At 47.2% G+C, this 15,575-nt stretch overlaps 1 protein-coding gene across 4 annotated transcripts in view; it reads right to left on the bottom strand.

Annotated features, from left to right (window-relative positions):
• The window catches only part of DIS3L2 (DIS3 like 3'-5' exoribonuclease 2), a 186,528-nt gene that overhangs the window by 22,581 nt on the left and 148,372 nt on the right, over positions 1-15,575 (bottom strand). For all 4 annotated transcript variants that reach the window (XR_009278081.1, XM_058843466.1, XM_058843467.1 and 1 more), the window contains exon 15: positions 14,553-14,632. Coding sequence is in view for 3 of the 4 variants with exons in the window: in XM_058843466.1 (XP_058699449.1) it covers positions 14,553-14,632 (80 nt within the window). In the remaining variant the exon portion in view is untranslated. The remainder of the gene's footprint in view (positions 1-14,552; positions 14,633-15,575) is intronic.

Below are 15,575 nucleotides of genomic sequence, written 5' to 3'. Positions count from 1 at the left end.
TAAAGCTCTCCCAATGAGCCCTACTAACTCTTGGGCAAAAATCCTTTTAACCACTTTGAAACACGTGTACCCTGTCTGTCACCAGCAGGCCTGGTGCTGTGTAAAGCAACCTATGAGCAAAAAACCCCCAAATTCTTCAGTGACCCCAGGCCTGGAGCCAGGTATTGACCTGCTGGTTCTTTCTGTTTCTTCCCTTATAATTTCCTGTAACTGGAAGAATAGGGAGGACATTGCCTGTTCTCCTGCTCCCTTAATCATCACAAAGCGTTCAAGCGTCTCTTGAATGTTCTTGGACTTCTTGTTGCAACATCATTGCTGCTTACCTGAAAAATCAATAATGGATAATATCTGAGGGCCATACCAGGGTGGGAAGTTTTCACTTTTATAACTTGGCCCCAAGGAGGCAGCAGGAGTGGGTCCAACCTGTGTTTTGGGACTTCAGCTCTCTACCAAGGGTTACTCTGTAACATCCAAGGAAAAGCTTTGGGAGCTTCCTCCAATTGATCAGCTTGTTGAATCTGGACAGTTGAGAACGACAGTGAAGCTCCATCAGATCTTCACCGACCAGTTTCAGCAGGGGACAAACCCACTCAGAACCACTGCCTGCAGCAGCAACGTGACTGTGCCAAGAGGTGTTAAGAGAAAGGGGACACATAATAGTTTAAACAGACAATCCAAGTACCTGGCAAAGGGCAGGGATTACAAAAATCTGGAAATCTACCAAAGGGGATACAACAGCTTCTGTTACTGCCCACACTTCATGTGCTCACTTATTGCTGTCTGGACATGATGGACACCAGCAGCTTCTGTGGATGCTTGTGGGAACATGTCCCTCCACAGCAAGAGAGGCACCAACCCCATTTCAGCCTGGGCTTGCTCCATATCACACCCAGACAGATCCCATATGGAAAGGAAACAGATTGGGAGCGAAGCATGGATGGGCTGAATGTCAAAGCATGGGAAATGCAGCTTAGGGTACGTGCAATCCAGGCACATTATACCCCCTTTGAAACTCACTCTTCCATTGTTATTTAACATCCTGCAGGTTTCAGCCAGACTCCCATCCGCGCCCCAAACTGGCCTGGGTATGGCTGGGAAGAAGAAAGGGAGCTTGAAATGAACTGTGGAAAGATTTAAGTGCTCTAACTGCTGCTTTCCAATACAATTTTCCACTTGGGGCAGGGGAAGGGAAGGAGGAAAGCCTGACAGTAGTTTAGAGCCAGTCACAATTGTGACAGGTTCTTCTTTTCCATTTCCAACCAGCTCACAGGCAGAAGGAGCACTTTAACTTCCATTAATTATCACAGCCTTATTCCAGCCCAGGGTTTCAGAGCAGCAGTGGCAAACTCTTAGGACCTGTTAGGAGCAGGTCCTGCCTCAAATTGTGCTACACTGCTCAGTGCAGTAAAACTATAATTCATGGAACCAAGACTACTGCAACTCTTCCTAGAGTACCTCAGTTTGCAGCTAAGGGCATCTCCTGTAGGCAGCACCAGTTCTGTCAGAGAAGAGGATCACACAAACAACTTCTTGCACTCCAGACTCTGAGAACAGGTTAACAGCCATTTAACAGATGGATCTCTTGCACACCCAAGCTGTACACACAGAAAAAAAGGAGGTTAACAGAGGAGTACATTACTTCTGTCTCCTCCCTGGCTACCAGAGACTCCTGTTGTAACACTACCACCACATGAAGCTTATGGCATTTATCAGCACTAATCACTGGACATGCAGCTTCAAAGTGTGCACGTGTTGTTTAGGGAGATGCAGACAGCTCAAAAACATAGCCCTCACACAACTGGGGCAAACTATTATGAAATATTGCTATTGGCTTCTCCCACTTTTTGGCTTCATTACAAACTATCAATGAACGTTACTTAAAAATAGCTGTAACTGAGATATGCCTGTGCAGGGACTAAGATGCCCTAGCTCAGCCCATGCTGCCTCATGTCCCTTCCTGCTCCTCTGCCTACAGGATTGATCCACCCTCAGCTGGTCTCTCCTGTTGAGACCCAGACCCAGTCCCTGCTCCCTAGCTCCCCACTCCCAGCACCTAGCTGCAGGTACCACCTCTTCATGCCCACTGATGATAAGATGTGCAGTATCCCCAGTTGATACCACACCTTTCCAGACACTTATGGCTTGCAAACCATTCACAGGTGTTTTCAGCACTGAGTAATGAAAGCAGGGAGATGCTGTTGCTGGATGCAGCCAGACCTGCTTCCCAGGGACCCCACAGTCACCCCAGCAGATGCTGGTGAGCTGTGTTGGGATTCAGGTGCTTCATAGCTCTGAGTGGAAAACGAGCTCAGCCTCAAGCATTGTTTCCCTGCCTGCACCACCTGGAACAGCTGATACCTTCAGCTGTGGCAAATTTACCAGTCTGGAGAAGGTGAGGACCAAGCCTCTGTTTGCATGGACACATCCAAAAGGAGGAAGGAGGACTGACTATGAAATCAAATTTAGAATGACTGGGACATGCTGTGCCAGGATGCTGAGGTTCACACAGCAGCTCCACATTTAGCTCTGAGTCACACAGGAACCAGCCTGGGGAGCAATTACTGGTGCACAAAAGCTCTTGAGCTGCAACAAAAGAATGGCAAGGAGTTTCTCATCAAAATCCCTTGAAATCTTTAGCTTGCCCACTTAGGCTTGGGAGGATACTTCCTCCTGCTAAGACAAGTGAAGACTCAGCAGAGCATTTGGGATGCTGGAGAGGAAATGTCCTGTGATGTGAATCAGGGGTGAGCTGCAGCCACTGCAGTATAGCAGCAATGACAGCCCTGACATCACCCCATTCCCATGCCAGCACTCGGGACTGCAGGAACTACACTCCATTAGGAACAAGCTGTTCCCCTAATTCAGTCCTCCTGACTCCTCTGTTAAAAGATTTTCCTCAAACTGTGTAGTGCTTTGACTAGCCAAATGCATTTTGACATCTGACTTCAGCCCTCTAGCTGCCAGCACATCACCCCCTGCAAGCTCAGCCTGGGCTACTGAGAGCCACAAGGCAAGAGGAAATCCCTGAACCACAGCTTGCTCCCAAATCAGGTCTGCAGCACCAACGAGCTCCCCACACTTCAGTCCTCCTCCCTGCATCCTCACACATAAATGAGCTTTTTATTCTAGAAACCTCACAGACTACTCTAGGTCTGAAAGGGAATTACATTACAGCAAGCACATGCCCAGTTGTTGATTTTGTATGTGCTGACAGTCTCATTTTGACTCTACTTTCTATGTTTAAGGTGTTAATGGGAACCTTGATGTATTTCAGAGGGAACGTGCACAGATAGAAGACAGATGCATGAGTTTAAAACCTGGCTCCCAGATTTCATATCAAGTGCTAGATTTGTTTATATCCATATGATGCAATCTCCATAGAAAGCAATCAACCACCACCAAAAGGAGATGTTTCAATATCTGCACAGCCTTCACGCACTAGGCATTAGGTTTGCTTTTATGATGCAGAATAATATAGTGGATTTCTTCCACAAGTTCCCAAATGTTGTTATTAAGTGTTGCTTCTCTAATAAAATATGCTGCAACATACAGCAGTACATGATGTGGCATTTACACAAGTCTTGTCTCCATATAGGACTTGCTGGCTTTTAAACAAATCTGTCTCTTCTATACACTACAGAAGCACAAGATGAGTAATTATGTTCTCTGCTTAATAATGTTTTTGCACTGGCCAATTTAACAGCTAATCTCCACAAACCTCTGAGATAGTCCCCCAGCAGCTACATTTGCATGTTGTAATCAAGTCTTGCTATTAAATCATACTTTGCAACAATAGCTGAGCTGTCAACGACAAGCAGTGGCTCTCAGCTCTTGCACTGGCACCATGCAGCCAAAGCCCTGGATAAACATGCACAAAGCCTCACTGCTCTGCCAGCTAGGAGAACATCCCTTTGCACTTTTGGGAGCTGGGAAATGGCTACACCCATGACAGATCTCAGGACATGCATCCTTTGTCTCGCTCAGCTCTCTGGTCAGTCAGCTTGCAAGCTGTTTTCTCCAGGCCTGCCTGCTGCTCTCTGCAGAGATGCAACGCCAAACTGGTTTGGCTGTGGTGTGCTCTGTCATACTTCTCTGACTGCTTTTTATCGTGTCCTTATAAATTGAGCATACTGGGTACAACAGAGAAATCCCTTTGTGGTAAAGGTCCTGCCTTGGCTGCCTGGGCAGCACAGTTTGTATAACCATGCTGTGATCAGAGCGCTGTACCCTTCAGGCTCCTGGAAAATGCCCTGCCCAATTTTCCAGTTTCTTTGCTGTCCTTGTTGATCACAGTGCAGCAAGAAGATGTGGCTGAGACAGAGGGCAGACCAAAACCAGCTCAGTTAAGTGTCCCTGTTAGTGTCATCACAGTTTGGCTGTGGAGCCCTGAATAGCTGGTGTGACACACAGCATTAAACAGATGTTTGATCTTCCTCCACTGGCTTCAAGCAGGGACTGAGCCCCTGCTCTGCACTTCCCATTTGCCCTCCCAAAACCTCATCCCCACAGAGATCCACATAAACTGCAGATGCTGTTACTGGTGCCAAAACCTCCTGCTCTGAACCAGATTCTGACTCTCTGCAAAATGCTGCAAATTTGCAATACATAGCAGTCTTTTTGAATCCTGCCTTTGCAATAGGCTGACCAGAGGCAGAGTTTCAACACAGCAAGGTGGATCAGCCCCAGCCTGGCCATATTGATGATGTCTTTCTGAACCAGTGATTCTTCCTACACATTAGCACATTTTTTTCTACCTTGCCCTGTTCTTCCCATTTATCCAGAAATCTGACAAGGTCTCCTTCCTTTTAACATGGAAACACAGGGAAAGGAGAATTTCTTGCTGGAGCTGGCTCACTCTGTGAAAGTAGACAGATCAATCTAGATTCAATCCATCTCACTAATTGTTGGAGGCTGGAACTAACCTGGGGATGGCCCAGCTGGGAGTGTGCATGTGAGCACAGGCAGCCTGCTCCCCGTTCCTCCTGCTTTATGCTGCAAACAAATCACACCAGACTTCTTCATGCATGGTGGACCCTGTCTCAAGTTACCTGGACACTTGTGGCCAGCCACACGTCACCTGGTGGTGCCTGTCTGCTATCAAGATTGCAAATGAGCACTGAGCTTCAATAAAGCATGAAAAACTCATTAACAATGACTTCTCACCTCATTTTAGGTCCTACTTTACCACAAATTCCTTCCCAGGAGTACTTCCAGAGGGGTTAAGCCAGTGTAGTCTTTCGTGAAAGTCAAGACAACTGCACGTGTAGCTGATCACTAAATTGATTATGTTGAGATGAGCAGCGTTTGCATCAACTCTTTTACTACATTAGACTGTTTAACCTGGACTGTCTCAGCAAAATGAGATTGTAACAGAGATGCAACACATACAAGAGCTCTGCCAGGCCTGGTTTTCACCACGGGGATGGTGTGATGAGCAGTCGAGATGTCGGTCTCTGCTCAGCTCAGTGGAGGTGGAAGGAAATATCTACAAGCAGCCCAGAGGGAGGCAAGAACTCTGCTGTACAAGGCAGGAGTGAGCAGTGATGTGATCAGCCAGAGATGCACAGGAACAGTCAATCACTGCTGTGTTCAAGTGCCAAAGCTACTGGAGGAGCTGAAGGGCAGAGAGCAAGGAAAGTAGGAGGGGAAGGGGGGACCCTGCGTTGTTCAGCTCACCAGGCCAGTGCCCAGAGCAGTGTGGCCCTGCAGAAGCAGGAAAACCAGACAAGACATGAGCCAGGCTAAAACCCAGGCTGGGCTCTGCACCTGCCTGTACCAGCCAAACACCATGTGCAGGTAATTGTGACCACAGCAGCAGAGCTTTGCAAAAACTGAGAGCTGAGTGGCAATGATAAAAGTTCAGTCTTCTCTATTCCCTTCTGTTTGATGATGGAAAAGTGCTTTAAAAATGCTAATAAAAAAAGTGTCTGAGGATTCTTGCTTTTTTTTTGCTCTATGGATGGTGGTGGAGCAGAAACAGATGTCGTGACTTGCCAGAGACCATGCAAGGAGCAGCCTCTGAGTTGGGAGCTGACCATAGAGCTCCTACTCCACGTGTGGTGAGTTGGTGAGGGGTCCAGGGGGATCAACAGAGAACAGGACATTCCCAGAGGCAGAAAAAGCTTGCAGAACATCTTGGCCAGTAATGAGGCTGCTAATTTAAGAGTGCTGCATTTCAGATGAGACAGGTGAAGGACACAAAATTTAAGATGTTCAAAGCTGATCTGAGAAATTTCAAACCAGCTTCCATTAAAATTAATGGAAACATTAATGCAAAGTACACTCAGATCCTCAAGCAGGCTCTTTCCAAGCAAGATCCTTCCATTAACTTGAAAGGAAGTTATGCCCAAATCCTCCTACATCATTGGGAACATTTGAGACAGGCAAAGTCAGGTTACAAATCCATTAGGCTCCAGATTGAGTAATGCACGGCCAATTGAAAGAGGTGAAAGTGCTAAGCTGTAAGAGGAACCCCACTCGGGGTGACCTTGAGTGAGGAGCTGAGCACACAAAACATGCATGTGACTTGGAGTTCCTTTTTTCAATGGAGAAGAAGTAGGGAGGTGTGGAGAGAGTGGAATCCACTGCCAGACTGATGTAGCTGCTCTGAAATGTGGGAAAAAAGCATTGAAAAATCAGCAGGACCAAGAAAAACGCACAGCAGTAGCTGGAAAAATAGAACTGGGACCTTAGTTGCTCAGGAGAGGGTAAGAAGAGATAGTTCCACTTTTACCCTCTAATTTGTGAGGACATAATTTCAATAAGGTCCATGGAATGCCCAACTCAGCAGAGTACATGGAGAGAGGAGTGGTGTCAGTGCAAAACTGAGCAATGTGTCAGGGATTTAAGACTAGGAAGATTATTTCACCAGCTGATGCCCTGTGCTTGGAGGCCTTCAGGTAGCTACTACTCTGTTAAAAAAGACTTGCAGGGTCTAAAACACATTCCAGAAGTGCATTTGTCCTTGAAAGAGAATTCCCTGTTCTTCCCTCAGCCCAGTTTCCCAGTTAATCTCTTCTGCCTTTCAAATGCGTGCTTTATTTCTAATCTGAATGCTTCAGCTTTCAGCCAGTACCTCTTTATGAGAGAGCAATCCCAGGTGGCTGCCAATCCACCCAGTTACTCCAGCTCACACTGCCGATGCCCTGGGGAACCGGGCTACTTAGTGCTGCACAGACCACAGAGGTCCTGCCTGTGGCAAACCTAAACCCTCGCTCCCTCCAGGCAGACAGCACAGGTCCAACAGCAGGATGTCGAGCAGGAATGGCAGGTTTATCCCCCAGCAGAGCATCCCTCATCATGGCCAGCTCCAAGTACTCAGGATTCCCTTCATCACCTTCGGTCTTACCCTATTGTCAGTCCATGCAAGCAACTCTCCATCCTTAATTTGTACCCCAAGCATCTCCTGACAAAGCAAAAGAGGGTGGCACATCCTCTCACCCACTGTCCCATAATTTCCTGCTTGTAACATCCCAGGGTGGCCAGCAAAACCTACTACTGGCAGAGAAGTCACTCTGCACAATGCCTACACATTCATCGACACAGAGACTAGGCCAAAACAAGGAGTCCTTTTACCTAGTTGTTAAGATAAAGATATGCCTAGAAATGTTGCTGGGTGAGGCATAGCTAGGGGGCCTGGTGATTTTTCTAGCCAGATCCCAGCTCAGGAGAGGGCCTTCCTTGACACAAAATCAATTCAGCCACTTGGGTTCAGGATGAAATTGTGAGGTGCTTCTTGTGGAGGGACGATTATTCATTCTTTCTCACGTCAGATCTGTCCTCTCCCATGTTCGTAAGGGCTAATCACAGACTCATCTAATTCAGGGCTGCTAAGAAACCCATATCCACAGGTTAGCAATTCTAGTCCAGATATAGCTCACTGCCTTGAGCATTAGTCAGACACATATAGGCCAGGGAAATGGTGCCGAAATGCTTCTGAGGGCTTCCAAACATATTGTTAAACAAATGGATATGTAAACAGATCTCCAGGATGACACATGGAGACAGCATCTCTGACTCAATTACAACTGCAGCTGATTTTCTCACCTACCTGACTGCCACCAAATACCCAGACACCGCACAGTGACACAAGGAGGTTTTACAGCTCCTTCCCAAGCAAACTCAGAAACAAGTAAGATGACAAACTCCTTTGATTCAGTCTATGGAGTGAAGAGAGGTCCCACACTCATTGGGACTTAAGAGCCCAGTCCTGCCTCTTGTGGGTGGGAGCACACACTAACTGCTCTGTTGAGGATTTAAAGAGAGCTACTGGTCACTGTGGGATACTGTGTAAGTCACTAAAGAAAGCTTCAAACATTTGTTAGGAAGGGATAAGGTTATGTCCAAATCCCATCTACCTGCTCAAGGAGAAGGCGGGTTTCCTTGATCATCTTTTCCATTTGCATCCCCCTCATTGCACTGACACCTCAAGGATCTGGCAGTTACTATTTTTCCAGCTCTGATGGACTGGAAACCTATTATTAAGCAGCAGTGTGGCAGGAGGAGACAGATCTGTGTCAAGAAAAGCAGGTATGTAGTACCTGGGCAAAGCCTTTTGCAATAGTCCTTCTACCTGAGCTAGAGGCCCCTCTGGAAAGAAAGAACAACTCTCTGCTCCTCAAAGTCTCAAGTGACAAAGGCTGTTTTGCAGCTTATGTCCCGACAGCCTTTGGAGGTGCAAGACAGAAAACCAAGCTCATGCCTTAGGCAGGAAGGATTACATATCTTTCAAAGTTTTAAAGGTCAACCTCCAGACTTATTCTCCTAGACAATTTACCCTTCACTGAACCAATGCCAAAACCAGGAGGACTGGTTTATCTACATGTACAGTGACAGAATAATTCACCAGCCTTGTTGGCCACCTCCAACGCTTACCCTTTGCCAGGTGAAGGGTGCACTTGTGTAAAGTTTAGTGTCAACAGTGAAACAAAAAACAACACAAGGCATCAAAAGAAAAATCCCAATGTGCTATGGTCTCTTTCTTTTTTTTCCAGTAATTGCATTAATTTTATTTTGTTCTGAAATCTAAAGAAAGCATTTCACAAGTTTCAGGTGAATAACTGCTGCAAGAAAGCATCTGTCCAAGCCTGTGATGTCAAGAGACATGTACATGGATTTTCCCCATGAAATTCCAGTCTACCAGACAAGATAAACAGGACAAGATCATGCCACTTTCAGAGCTTTTCCCTAGCCTTGCAGGTTGGAGTGGGGCATAGCATGATCACTAACTGGGAAATCAGATGCGATCAGGGGAGTTCCTTTATACCAACAGAAGCAGTGCTGCTTCGCTGGGATGTGTACCATGAAACAACCATGTAATAAGGCAAGTCAGGCACCCAGGGCCTGTGTGAGCTGTGCAGCAGCTCTCTGTGCAAACAGCCCACTCTGCAAGCCTCAGTTTCTAAAAGGAACCAAACACCTTACAAATCACCTAGGTAAACCTGCCAGCTCATTGCAGAACAACCACGTCCATGCTAAAGTCCAACACATGAGCTGTACACCTGGGAAGTATCTCTGAAAACAAATCAACAGCTGTGTCAGCTGCTTAAAATATTTTCTTCCTAACACTGCCAGTCAACAGCTCTTCTAGCAAAAAAGAATAACCTCCAAACAATTCTGCTTCGCTCTTTTTCAGAAAAACAAACCCTCCCAAAACTCCACCCAAACTCTGTTTACACCAAAACTGCTGCAGTCCTGAATAGGAGCAATAAATGGAGTGAGCTAATGTATTAGTGACAAATAACCAGTTCAAACAATTCCAGCATAATTATAGGTTGGCTCTCTTAATGTAACATTGGGTACATCACCGCAGATATTACATTCACCTTATGGAAAGATTGCACAGAGGAGCTCGCTTGGTAACCCAAACAGCATTATGTATCACAAGCCTGTCAGCATCAGGAGTGCATGCACCCTGGCATTTGAAGTCCTGGTGTTTTAAGTGATAATCCAATGTACCAGACATCATTGATCTCTGTATAAAAGGGGGCACCACTTTTCCTTTCAACTGGAGCTGTTTTTCACTTCTCATTCTGAAGAGTTGTGTGGTGCTGCCCGCAAGTGGCTACACTGCACAGCAGCTCGATCTGCAGCACTCTGGGTCCCCAGAGAGAAAGTGATCAATACTCCAACACTGCTTTTGTAAGAGGTCTCTAAGTGCTTCCATGCAAGATGCTGCTCCTCTGGGTTTCGAAATTACTCTGAAGAGAACATTAAAGTCCCCATTGCAAATTCACAATCCTGACACAAACTACAGCTGCAGCACAGAATTAAAATGAAATTCATTGGTGAGCTGCAAGCTGGTCTATCAGCAAAGGTGGAATCTGGGATGTAGGGAAGACAAAAACAGACCAAAAGCTGGACACTGAGGGAGCAGGAAAACCAGGGAGCTGAACACTGAAGGAGAAGTACCAGCTGGGCACAAGAAAGTGTCATGCTTGACCGGGATTTATCCTACCCTGGTGGGTCTGGGATGGGAGAGACCCTGAGCACTGCATCATCTGCGAAAGGTGGCAATAATCAGAGAGAGACTTGGGAGGGAAGGCAAAGGCATATGAAGAGTCAGGCTTCCTGTGGATAGGTGAGCAGAGCCTAGGAGGTCTCCAGAGAAGCATCTGGATAGTGATGGTGAGTGCAGAGAACAGACTGTATTTTCTGTTTCTTGGATACAGCCAAAAGACACTGGACTTCTTGCAATTAATTTCTTCCAGGGGGATCTTGAATTGGCTTTGGTTCTTCCTGCACACAAGCTGGAAGAAGTCTTTCATGATGATCCTTTATGGATCTCATCCTTCTTGCTGCCCACAGGGGCAGGACCAGTCATGTCAGGCAGGATGGCTTCAGAGTGGGCAGCCGGTGCTTCCTCTGCACAGCCCGTATCCCATTCCTGGAGCAGGGACTTGGTGAGTGCGTGTTTTAAGACAGGATTCATGAGCCATGGTGGATGTGAATGAACTTGATGGTCTTTTACTGCCAGGCTAGGTTTTGTAACTGGATTCTGTGCAAGATCAGAGAAATCCAGCCTGTGTCAAGCAGCAGTGAAAGAAAGCCAGTCCCACTGTCAACACCTGACATGTGCTGTCTCAACACCTGACAGGACACCTGTCCCCTCCTTGATGTCACTGCTCTAGGACCATCTGAAGGTTGACAGTATGCCCCTGTTCCAAGTGTCACCCAGCACCTGTCACAGTCTGTGTCACAGCACAGTGCTCCCCTTGCAGGACAGTGTCCCACAGAGCCCAGAGCACCAGCCTGGGGCTCTGTCCATTACACTGACTGATCTCCATTAGGGAGAATTTAAGCAACATGGCTTAAAAATGAGAAAGCACACTGCGTGTTTCTGTCAGGTCAAGCCATTTCCTCTGGGGCCAGGAAGGGCTGGCAGGCTGGGAAGGCAGCCCAGGGGATGAAAATGCCTAGGTCTGAGCAGGAGGAAGAGGAGAAGTGATGTCCCCTGGTCTCACCCCTGTGACTGCAGGGACAGTGACAGCCCCCTTCCTCCATACAGCTCCAGGATGCCACTGGGACTATCAAGTGCCACTGGATACCTATCTATTAGAGCAAGGGTTGGAAGAGCAGGGCAAGCAGCTGGCTGCTCAGCCATCTTCTGCTCCCAATCCAAAACTTCCAAGATTTCCAAGGTTCTGTTAAGTCCAGTGCACCTGAAGTGTTTGGCACACAGGGTGCAAGGGTGGAGCAGGCGAGTGCTGTGCCAATGAATGCTCCTGCAGACAGGCAGGCAACTGAAAGCTGACAGGAGCAGCAACGTTTCCTTGGAAGGTTTTTATCATTTTAAAGGGAACAAATTCCAACTGATTGCCCTTGTATGAGCCTGCATAGTACTTGCACTTCCAGCCTAAGCAATAGAAATATTAATTGCTCTGGTAATTACAGTTTCAGCAATGCTGCAGTCCTTTGTTCTCCACGTGAGAGACCAATATCCGCTGTTCTCCGGTGGCCCCATCTGGCTGCAGCTTGGAACAGCATTTGCCACTTGGAGGGGAAGGGACATTCCTTTAGTCACCAGGGTGACACCAAGCCTTGGCATGCACAGCCTGGCATGTGCAGATCTCTGGGGCATTGAGTGCACTCCCCAGGTCAGAATGGGTTTCTGCCAGCCAGAATCACCTTAGTTTCCTCCTGTTAGTGGTGCTGCTCAAGAGCTTCACACACCTGCATGCCTGCCGTAAGTCTTTCCCTGGAGCAGGTCCCAGGTCTGATGCTCTGCTGAGGGCACTGGGCTCTGGGGTGCACATTTCCAGTCCTTCCCATGCATGAACTTGCAGTGTTTCACCAGTATTTCTTCTCTGGGCTATAAATGGTTTCAAAATACAATGTAGACACCAAGGTTATGTTGCCTTAGCTTCTGGCTACATCTTTAGGAGGTAGAAGAATTCTTATCCCCTGAGTCCTTATGGGTACTGTCAAAGCCTGACTACACCTGGGAGAACACAAGCCCTGCAACTCCTGGAAAATGACTATAAGGAAAAACTATCGTGACAAATGCCATGTTACTGCACGGATATCAGATTAACCCTGTGACAGGCGCAGTGCTTGAGAAGAACAATGTCTGCTCGGCTGAGCAGGAGCCACGTCTGGTGCTCCCCAACACTATCTGAATTTAAAGTTCTTGTTGCTAACAAAGCTGCAGCACACATGAGCTCCTCCAAAATCATCCAGGGTACAACCAGAACCAGGCACATGTTCAGCTCAAGGGCATTTTACCTGCAAGAATGCGTCAGCTGTAGCACAGACCTTCACGCTTCAGTTCACCAGCCAAGCACTGGAAGTGCTGGGCTGCACACACAGGGTTCAGGGGGATAAGCATGTGTGCAAACCTAAGAAGGCTCTCCCTGGGAAACGGGATCCTGCTCTCCCCAGGATGGTCAAGCAAGCTATGAAATACAATGTACAGGAGCCTGAATGGAGGTGTAATTGCAGTTTGGATCTGTCAGGCACACACGAAGTCTGGATTTACTTGCAATTCCACTCATCCTGGCCATAATGTATTTTTTCAAGACATGATCCTGGCTGGCATGGCCCAGGGTGGCTCAGCTCCCATGCTTGCCAGAAATGCAAGACACAGACACACATCTCTCAATCAACAGCTGTTAACATGACACAGCTACTTTGTCACACACTGGGCCTCTCACAGCTAACAGCAAAGTTTCCAAGTGGAATTGCTACTGGCCTTAGCACTTACACAAAACAGCTCTACTCATGTCCCTGGAGTTTCCTCAAACAATGGCAGAAAACACCCACTGGAGCCTGAGGAGAGGAGGGTCTGTGGCAGAAAAACCACAGCTGCTGATTTTTGAGATATACACCACACAATTAGAAACACTGGTCTATAAACATCCTTAACAAAGCCCAGCGGGTCTGGGGGGTTTCTTTTCCTCGCTGTCCATTGTGTGCCACTGCCTTTAAAATCCTCAAAAACAAATGCTCTTCCCTTGTTGATTTTATGCTTTGGTGCTGAGCTGCACATTGCCCTGTGAGCTTGGTGGTGCTGGAGGTACCAACTCTGCTCATACAAGGCTCTGGGGCTGGAATACTTGGGATGGGACCACGTATCATGTGCTAATCACCCACCCTCAGGCAGGAAGGGGTCTGCCACAAATGATCTCCCTTCTTGTTTAAATATTAAGATTTCTCAGCTAAGACACTGCTCTGTGCATTTGCAGATGTCCCTCTTCCTTGCTGGGACTGCTCTTGCTGGCGTTTCTGAGCAGATCTAATTACAGACTGTTCTGTTCATTGACAATTTCATATACTCTCATTTTTTAGGTTAACTTGAATAACTGGCAAGAGGCAGAACTACATGGGTGGAGTAACAGGCCATGGATTTATGACATGCTGGTATTCAGGGCAAACACAGAAATATCCTGAACTCTGCTGCTGCTGTCAATTTGATAATGAGAATGTGATTTGAAATAAAAACATTTTGGGTGCCAATTCACTACAGCAGCTAGTAAAAATAGGCAGAATACCTAGAAAAAGAGGACTCTGTGCTCCAAACACATCCAAAGCTTGAATATCATATAGTATCTTACAAAAACAGAGCACATGGCTTCACTGGGGCTGGGGTACCACAAAGGCCACTCAGTGAACCCATGCATGAGCTTTAGCAGAGTGAATGGGCTGCTGTGTGGGTCTAGCTAAGCACAGGTGAGGGCTCTGCTTTCAGGTATTCTGCAGCCTTTGGCTGCTTTCCCCCAGGCCATGCTCCCAGAGTCACTCAAGCACCAACAGTGCAGAGTGTGAGTTGCAAAGACCCCTGGGCAAAGCCTGTCCCAAGAGCAGGCCTTTTACACAAATAAAAGCAGCTTTTAAAAGCTAGAGAAAAAAAAAAAAAAGGGGGCTGCAGGGCCTTGTGCATTTTAAATAATCTGGCCTTTACACAAGCAGTTCCCAGTTTCAGGTCAAGCCTGAAGCCTTCTTTAATCTACTTTTAAGTGGTACAAGCAGTTGTGATCCTTTTTTCAGAAGGCAGGGCAGTCTCCTTTCACTGCACCTTCCCTTGTTTGCTGTGTGCAATCTTCCACAGGACTTACTTGTTGCTGTCCCGGTACTGATAGATATAACAGCCCTGAGGCATCCCACTCTCCTGGTCCAAGGTAAACGAGAGCTTCATCTGCACAGAGGAGAAGGGGTGTGGGACAATAAAAAGAGAGAGAGAGAGAAAAAAAAAAAAAAAGCAACATTTTAGGGTCTCAGTTATTACAGCAACTTCAAGCAAGGCTTGTGGGAGAAAGCTTAACTCACCAAGGCTGACACGCAAACACCATGGCCTGGAACATACTGTGGGGTTCCAAACCTCAGGGAAAAGTCACATGCATTGCAGAAACCTCTTGCTTTTTCCACCCTTTGTTACTATAAAGTGTTCGTGGTTCCTCTGAAATGCACGGGTCGTAACAGCTCACCCCTCCAAACCCACCCACACACACCACCCTTCACCAAAGCCAATGCGGTTCCCCTCAGACACTAAAGAAATGAGTTTCTCCATCGGCAGCTGTAGTTCCCACGAGTCTTTCTCTGAAAACTTTCCCGGCTCCATCTCGTTCCTCCAGTGCATTAGAACAGAGGAGAAACCACAGAGGGAAAGGTGACAGATTTTTCCTTCTGTGCAGAGTTATTAAAGAGCTGTTAGAAGGGTTTGCAGTTTGGATCCGCCTCCGGCAGCAGGCTATGATGGGACCTGGAAGCTGCTTTCGTTGCAGCTCCAAGAAGGCATTCAGCAAAGGTTTTTGGATTTCAAATACGGCTTGTTTTATTAAGGGGGAAAAATTAATCCTCTTTCAACAAGCAACAGAATGGTTCTGTGGGGAGACTTTTTTGCTGAAAATGTCTTCAGTGATTTTATACACTGAACTGCCTAGAAAACAGCATAGAACTCAATTCTGCAACAGCCCTGCACATCCAAGCAGCTCCTCATTACCCTGGGGAAGGCTGCTGGCCCCCAGGTCAGTGTCCCACCAGCTCTCACAGTCATGAGGTACAACCCCTGGGCTCAGCGAAAGAGCTGCAGACCCTGACCAGGAGCCAGCAGGGAGGGTAAAAGGGGCAGCATCCTTTAG

The sequence above is a fragment of the Poecile atricapillus genome, chromosome 8, assembly GCF_030490865.1.
Source record: "Poecile atricapillus isolate bPoeAtr1 chromosome 8, bPoeAtr1.hap1, whole genome shotgun sequence".
NCBI classification, from domain to species: Eukaryota; Metazoa; Chordata; class Aves; order Passeriformes; family Paridae; genus Poecile; species Poecile atricapillus.
Note: the sequence above shows the minus strand (reverse complement) of the source record. Positions and strands in the feature narration are given on the sequence as shown.